General features: G+C 50.9%; 1 protein-coding gene across 1 annotated transcript; it reads left to right on the top strand.

The window, feature by feature from the left end:
• The first annotated feature begins 764 nt into the window (after positions 1 to 764).
• On the top strand, positions 765 to 2,795 carry LOC119304168. Its single transcript, XM_037581338.1, has 2 exons — positions 765 to 2,352; positions 2,461 to 2,795. Exon 1 carries the CDS (start codon positions 1,128 to 1,130, stop codon positions 1,941 to 1,943), a length of 816 nt encoding a protein of 271 aa, XP_037437235.1. The 5' UTR covers positions 765 to 1,127; the 3' UTR covers positions 1,944 to 2,352; positions 2,461 to 2,795.
• Positions 2,796 to 8,526: the final 5,731 nt, after the last annotated feature.

Raw genomic sequence — 8,526 nt, 5'->3', positions numbered from 1 at the left:
AGCCACACAACCAGAAATGGAAAAAACTACGTGCGGGAGAGAGAATTATGAGATCAACCAACCAAAGGATGCGAGAAATTGAAGAGAAAGGGGAGAGAAATCAAGCTCCACGGGTGGAGGATCTTGGAATCGACATGAACACAGAGGAATCGCCTCCGCCGGCCAAGCGGATGTTCCCCCCTACCCCCCTCCCCCTCCCCTAATCGAAACAGTGGAGCTCAAATGAAAGGGGGAAACCTTGCCGACAATTCAAAAACGACAAAAAACAAAAGAGGGGGAGGGGGCGGCCGGACGCAGCGGTTTCGTGCTGGGACAGAAAATCGCACCCGACAAAGAAAACTAGACAGTCCAGGAGCGAATCTCCGCGCAACAGTGGACGAACAATGATTTAAATGTTGGCGAATTGAAAAACAGTTGAGTGCAAAATAGCAAATCCGAAAAAGTAAAAGATGACGCAGGGGCCGCGCTGAGGCTAGTCGTAATGGGAGTAACATAGATAGTACCATGCATGCCAACTAGGCAAATTTGATGAGGTGACATAAAATTAAATGAAGAAAGAGATGATTGAGTATCACATCATGATACTGTATTATATTAAATGTTGTGTTACTATGTGTCATGCATGCTGATAAATGAAGTCATCTATAATACTAACATATGATACTATACACTACGGGATAGTATCATACACTAGTATCATAAGCATTATACTAGTATATATGATACTTGCTATTACAACCAGCCTGAGACCCGCACGCTCCGAAAGTCTGAGATGACGTGGAGTATTAAAGAAAGAAATCGCAAAGAGAAGAAGAAAACGAAAAAAAAAGGAGTGCGGGGAGCGCTTGCCTTTCTCCTTCCCTGCATTCGCCGTTCTGGCAGCGGCGTGATTCCACCCTATTCCGGCGGCGGCCGCCGCCGCTTCGGCAACGCAGGTTCATATTCCTCCTCCAATTTACTGGTCTTTGGTGTCTAAATACGTCGCTGGGTGTTCCATCTAGATCCAGGCGCTACTCGGATTCCCCTTCAATCTATCAACTCCGATTTGGGATCGCGGTAGGAGCCGTCCTGTATATAGCTCCGGCCGACGCGCGAGAGCAACGCATCCGAACAAGCCAAGGTGCGGGATGGGGAGAAAGGCGCCTCCTTTTGCTCCGGCCGGGCGGAAACGCAAAGGTCCGTCGCTCCCCTTTCTCTCCCCCGGCAAACGCCGGTTTATCCCCACTCCGGCGCGGGCAGCCACCGGCTGGGCGTCCCTCCCGGACGACATAGCCCGCCAGGTCGCCGCGCTGGTGCTGAAATCCGGCGTCGTGGACTACATTGCCTTCCGCGCCGTCTGCTCCGGATGGCGCACCTGCGCGCCCGCTCCGCGTGACCCCACCCTCCGGATCCCGTCTCTCCGCCCGGTCGGCTGGGTCGCGCTCTGTGACGGCGACGCCGTCCGCCCCGACGACGCCTGCCAGATAACCTTCTTCCACACTCAAACGGCGAGGTGCCTCCGCGTCCGCCTGCCCGAGCTCCGGCGCCACAGGATCATTGGCTTCACCGATGGTCTTGTCATCCTGCTGCACAAGCGAACCACCGCGGTCCGCGTGCTCAACCCCTTCACAGGCGCCGCGGTCGACTTCCCGTCCCTCGTCCCCGTGTACCAGCAGCTGATCAGGAACCGCAACTGCGTCCTTGGCATGAACGCTGCGGTTTGTACTAGTGTATCATCCACCACCTCCATTGCCGTCGTGGCCTGGTTCCCTTGGTCGTCTGTGGTGCTCAGCGCCGATGCAGGCCACCCGAGCTGGGAGGTCATCCAAACAGACATGTATCTGTCCAACACCTTGCCCTTCCAAGGTCAGCTCTACGGCTTCCTGCAGTCTTCAAGTCTACCCTCCCAGTCCCAACCCACCTGCCGGTCCTGTTGTTGCTCATGTTCCACAAAAGTTTGGTAACCCGCCTTTCTGCAAGTACTATCTCGTGGAGTCCGATGGAGACATGCTACTCGTTGTCAAGTCGCCAAAGTTTGTGCACCCTGATGTAGAGGTGCTTCAAGGTGAAGATAAGCATGAGCGGCCACCATGAACTGATTCCCGTAAGAAGTCTCGGCGACCGGGCATTGTTCGTCTCCTTGGACAGGTGCTTGTCCGTGTCGTCCAACAACCTTCCGTCCATCAGCAGCAACTCGATTTACCTCACGGTATCACTCCCGGATCCGGTCGTCGTGCATTGTTTGAGCAGCCGATCGTTCGAGCGGCCAACGGCGTTGTGTCAGGTACACGATGGAAAGGAGATGGTCTGCCCATCCGTGCGGCCCTTCACTCTTGCTGATCATCTTCTCACCTACTGCAATCATCATGAATGGTACGGTTTCTCAATTACTAGCTTCCTACCTCCTCCTCGATTAGTGTTCAGCATGATCACTCTAACTAATGATCTCATTTCGCCATCCATCCATCCATCCTCTTGCAGGTCAAATGGACTGATGTTTCATGAGTACTACTTCATACCTGAGTCTTTTCAAGGGCTGTGGAAGAAAATAAGAACCCAGGATTCCCAAGTGAGGATTTCACGCGTGAGAGATTGAATCAGATATAGGATAAGTAGGCATGCGGCACCGAAGAAATAATAGTCCCTCTGTATTTTAGACTACTCATTGAAAATGAGAATATTATTTAATTTCTTTATTCCTAATGCTTCCAATGTAATCAATATGATGATGTAACCAGAATTAAGAAAACCTTGTCTCACTTCTTGATGAAGTGAGCTTGTTTGTGAATTAAAAAATGACCAGTGGTTTATGTCTACCCAAGGGGATGATGAGAAAATTTGAGCTTTTAGTATGCTGTTATGCCAGCTAGGATCTGCTCGTCCAAGGTGATATTGACATCCCTCTGCCTGGCAGAGTCTGCAGGTTCATTTAGTGTACTTGCTGCTAAGTTTGAATTCCAATATAGCTTGTTATAGTTTTGTCTTATTTTAAAGAAGATCCAACACGCGAACGGGCGAACGTGGCTTGTTGCCTGTCCATTTGGTCGTGGCTTGTTGCCTGTCCATTTGGTCAAGAATCAACGAGATATTAGAAGTTGTCCGACCCAAATTCAAAAACCAGGCAAGGCAAAATTTTGTGTTTTGATCATTTTCTCAAACTAAATCAAGATCTGACCCTAGTTTGAAAAAAAATTGAGATCTGACCCTTTTGCTACCGTCAGAGTCCATGGCGGTAGGGTGTAACAGTCTGCCGCCAAGGTCCCTGGTGGTAGGGTTGCATGCCCTATCGTAAATTTCTCTTAAGTATTGAACACAGCGTGTGATCGTGCCTACAGCGGGTTGTTTCCTACCACCAAGGTCCCTGACGGTATTCTGTTAAACCCTACCGCCATGAACACTGGCGGTAGTAAAAAGGTTAAATCTTGAAAAAAAAGAGGTCAGACTAGGATCAGATCTTGAGTCAGTTTCAGAAAATGGTCAAAACCCGAAATTTAGCCACCAGGCGACTGTTCCACGGTCGGTCCCTCTCTCTAGTGAAACTGGAAGAGGGTGCTCAGAAGAACCTCGCCTGATTCTGCGAGCAGCCATGCATCCAAGCATTGGTCTGAACGGTGAAGTGCCGAGAGATGAAGAGTGAGCGCCAGGCGTGGTGGCCACACGTTTTGAAATCAACCACCCTCGACGTACGTACTACTGGGAGCAGCACGGTGGGTCGGGTCCATGACGCTAGGACACGCGCTGGCGCATGCATCAGATAGCCCGGACACGCCAGAGCGCGCGCGCGTGCGGCTGATTTGATTTGTCAACCCTCCTGACGCCATGGCGCCTGCTTTCTTTTCTGCAGCCAGGCACGCAGGCCGCAGGGGCGGAGGGGCTTATGGGTCCGGTACGGCCCACAGCTGTGCCCCCTTGCCGCATCGCCATGGCCCATGACCAGGAGGCCTACAAGCTCCTACCGCCTCCCCAGCTCACGCCCGGAGCATGCTTGCGTGCGTGCGTGCGTGCTACTCCTACATGCACAGCAGCTGCACCAGCACCATCAGCGTGTGCCCGCCCGTGTAGTCTCTACACCCGCACGCCAACGGCGCCGTGCTCGCTCGATCCCCGCCGATCTCCGCTGCCTCCCGGCCGGCCGCCGCTCCAGATCTCTCCTGATCTTCATGTCTCGTCGACAACGGCGACGTTCGTTCCTTCTACCGTGGCTCTCTCTGTGCGTCCCGGGAAGGAAGGTGGCCGACACGGCGCGCACGCTTGCGGACCAGGTGTCTGGGCGTAAAAACTGCTCGTCACGCCAGCGAACAGCGGCACCAACAATGCAACGCCCTTTTTTCTGAAGATAGTTGCTGTCAGCAAAAACAACAACGGGGGGATCTAACTTTTGCCTGAAAAATGCAACCCCTTTCCCGCAGGTCCACTGCGCTTTCATCGGCCTCTTTTATCCGATCATGGATGGGATCATCGTGCGTGCCAGCCAGAGGAGAGCAAAGTGTCAAGTGTAGGTAGCACACATCTTTGTTGTTGCCATGGACAGTATTTGGTGGTGTTTCTAGAAGCATGCACGAGGCGGTGTTATCCACGCCACGCTACATTTTGTTAGCTAATCGAAGGTCGCTCTGACGGGATGATCCACGGATCGGCCGCTCGCTAACCGGACTCACGTCCAGCACGCAGTCACAGTGTGACAGTGAGTAAGAGCAGCTCAGCTTAGAGCACATCAAATAAGCTGAGCTGCTCTTACTCACTGTCACACTGTAAAGTTACGGGACAGCGTGTCGTCGCAGCCATGCCTTGGTGTCCAAACAAATCACCAGACTATGGTACGCCTTTGGTGTACCCTCGGGAAAAAAAACAAATCACCAGCGGCTCCATCAAAGTATAGTAGTGGCCAGTGCAGGTGTTGAGCACTTGAGCAGGGATAACTTGGAGGCTAATAATAGGCAGGGCTAATGAAAAGACGGTGATTAAGTTAACCCACCAAGGTTTCCTTAATGTGCTGCTACCAGACTACTACTACATGCTAGTAGGTGCCGGTGCCAGTGCCAGTGAAGGAGTGAGAAAACAGCGTGTCGATTCAAAAGGAGCAGCACTGCACTGGATCTGAACGTGAGCAACAGTGGGCAGGTAGTAGCAACCAGCAGGCAGCAGCCAGCCCTGCTATGCTAATGCCTAATGCTAATGCTATGCTACGAACGAACGAACACGCTGTAAATCCATCTGCATGGGTCGCTGGGTAAGCAGAAGCTGGTGAGTACTAGTGTACGACGGTGCGGGGCATCAACAGTGAGCAGTGCCACAGTGGGTCTGTCAGGCTCAGGCCAACTTGCGCGTGTACCGTGTGCTCGGCACCTCACTCACAGGCTGGAAATGCAATGTTGGCCGTCCTCAAGCGAACGAGGTGGAGTCGTACCGCTACGTAGTACTCCAGCTGGAAGCAAATGGACTTCAAGCCAACAGTGTAATTAATTACCCGTGTGCACTGCAAAAGTCGAACGCGTCTTCAGTAAATGGCTCTGACTCTGGCTCTGGCTATCATCAATCCACTCATTTACTTGCACTCCTCGTGTGAGTCAGAGACTAGTACTGTCTGCTGTGGCATTTCTCATAAACTGGATAGCAATGGCATACGGCCGGCTCGATCGTGGCGCATTCGTGGTCTCAAACGCTGTAAGGGCATCTCCAAGGCGTGGGGAAGTATGGGGTGATACCAACCCTCAAAAGCTACCATGATACAAACTTGAAAAATTCAAATTCAAATATTTTTTAAAATCTGAAAAAAAATCGTGGATGTTCACGACATATATGTCAACAACCTCTAAAAAATTCAAATCAAAATTCAAAATACACATCGAGAAACAAAAAAGTGAAATATGTCATGAATAGCGTCAAAAGAAGACAAAAACAGGAATGACGCTATTCATATCTGAATTTGTCTTTTCTGTTTCTTCATATGTATTTCAAGTTTTGATCTGAATTTTTTAGAGGTTGTCTACGTATGTGTTGGGAACATCCATGATCTATTTCAGATTTTTTTGGAATGTTTAAATTTGATTTATTTTTAAGTTGGTAGCATGTGAGTATTGGTATCATTGGATATTTTCCCTTCAAGGCCGACCCGCAAACCGCCCGCATTCGTCCGGATCGCGCTATCCGACAGCCCAAGCCATCTAACATGGGCCTCTATCGGTTTGCGAAACAGTCCGGACGTGTTTTCTCCCGCAAACCGGGGACAAACGTGACGGAGGTGTACGGGAGTCCGGACACGACACACGTAGGACTCCGACACCTTCGGCCCACCCAAAACCATTCCCGGACCCGGCGCTTCCATCCTTCCCATTTCACTTCTTCCTTCTTTGTCTCTTACATTTGCCACCACGCCACACCCATGCCGGAATTCTACGTCTCCATCACCTCCAGCGCTCCGGTAGGGCTCCACCCCGCTTTCCCTCCGCCGCCGTTCAACCCATGTCCTTCGACCGCCCCGCCAGGTACTGTCAGCTACTGCTATACTCACCATGGTCAGTAACTGTTCGATGAATTGCCGCAGCTAATTTTTTTCCCTACTTCTTTCTAGGAATGGACTCCTATCTCGAGTACATATACAAGCAGTTTGTTGAGTCGTCCGACGGCTCATCGGACAAGAGGGAGTACTCCGATGAGATGGCGATGATGCAGGCGGTCCTTGAAGACGCCGAGCATGCGGAGGAGCATATTCTAAATTTCAAGGGCTTAATCAAGGGTCATCGAGCGATCAATCGTAACAGGGCGCGTGGGCATTTGACACTGGTGGCTGACTACTTTGCCCATCATGCACTCTTCGCTAACCATTTGCGCCAGTGTTTTCAAGTGCTTAAGACTGTCTTCGATCGTTTGTACAATGGCGTTCGGTCCTATGATGACTACTTCATCCAGTAGAAGGACGCCATAGGTGTGATTGTGTTCTCTGGTTATCAGAACTGCACTATCGCACTCTGGATGCTTGCATATGGCATGGCCATTGATTCGTTGGATGAGTACCTATGGATGTCTGAGAGCACATGCGGAGATGCCATGGTCAGATTTGCAACTGCAATGGTCAAGGTGTTCAGACCTCAGTACCTGAGAGGACCAACTGTGGCAGACACGGAGAGGCTCTTGGCAATCTCAGAAGCAAGAGGGTGGCAAGGTTTGCTTGGATCTCTTGACTGCATGTATTAGAAATGGAAGAACTTCCCGAAGGCTTAACAAGGGCAATATCAGGGTCATGTTAGAAGCCCACCATAATTCATGAAGCAATGCGATCGCAAGATCTTTGGATTTGGTACGCTTTCTTTGGCATGCCTAGATTTCACAATGACATCAATGTGCTGCAGCAATCATCATTGGTTGTGAGGCTGACTGAAGAAAAGCTCAGCTGATGTAGGGTAGAACCCTAAGGGCCAATCTTTCACGAATTGGAGGGGGTCCCACGAAGAACACGAGAGGGGAAACACTCGATCAACAAGATCTAAATCACACATGTGCTAAATCCACATACACAAAGAGGAGGTACAAAGATCCAAAGTCAACACAAGAAGAATACAAAGGGTAGCTAGTTCACCCCAATCCTTGGAGGAGAGAGGTCTTGAATCCTAGGAGGGTCTTCCCATGAAGGGGTCTTGAATCCACTTGGGGGATATTCTCGCGTGGAGGTTGTCGGTGTCAAAACCGGTGGATCTCGGGTAGGGGGTCCCGAACTATGCGTCTAAGGTCGATGGTAACAGGAGGCAGGGGACACGATGTTTTACCCAGGTTCGGGCCCTCTTGATGGAGGTAATACCCTATATCCTGCTTGATTGATCTTGATGAGTATGAGGAGTACAAGAGTTGATCTACCACGGGGTCATTGTGACTAAACCCTAGAAGTCTAGCCTGTATGATTGTGATCACCTCTACGGACTAAACCCTCCGGTTTATATGGACACCGGAGGGGCCTAGGGCTATACAAAGTCGGATACAGAGAAAGGAAATAATACATCCGGACGCCTAGCTTGCCTCCCACGCAAAGGAGAGTCCCATCCGGACACGGGAGGAAGTCTTCTATCTTGTATCTTCATGGCCCAATAGTCCGGCCCATGTCACACAGGCCGGACACCCGAGGACCCCTTAATACAGGACTCCCTCAGTAGCCCCCGAATCAGGCTTCAATGACGATGTGTCCGGCGCATTGATAGTCTTCGGCATTGCAAGGCGGATTCTTCCTCCAAAGACTTCAAAGTGTTTGATCCGAAGAGTCATACTCGGCTTTCCATTTAATGTCGTACCCATTGGCTTCTGCGCCTCCACCGCTTCGGCATCCACGTGTCAAGTGACCACGAAAGGCCAGAGTAGTTTTTGCACATACCACCCTGGCCATGTAAGAAGGGCATCTATTTAAAGGGACTGTATCTTAGATCCCATTCCACATCGAGCGGAAAATCCTTAGAGCTTGCTAGGAGAAATCATTCCAGCATGGCTAGCGTTCCCAGTTCTTCCTCCCGCCCCCATGGCTCCGAAAAAGGCGATTGGGGGAAATGCTCAGTATCCCATGGC

Source organism: Triticum dicoccoides, chromosome 5A (genome assembly GCF_002162155.2).
Source record: "Triticum dicoccoides isolate Atlit2015 ecotype Zavitan chromosome 5A, WEW_v2.0, whole genome shotgun sequence".
Lineage (NCBI taxonomy): Eukaryota > Viridiplantae > Streptophyta > Magnoliopsida > Poales > Poaceae > Triticum > Triticum dicoccoides.
This window is presented reverse-complemented; position numbering and strand designations above follow the sequence as displayed.

Excerpts from the sequence above, each read along its gene's own strand:
- LOC119304168 (XM_037581338.1), top strand. The coding sequence starts at position 1,128 with ATGGGGAGAAAGGCGCCTCCTTTTGCTCCGGCCGGGCGGAAACGCAAA.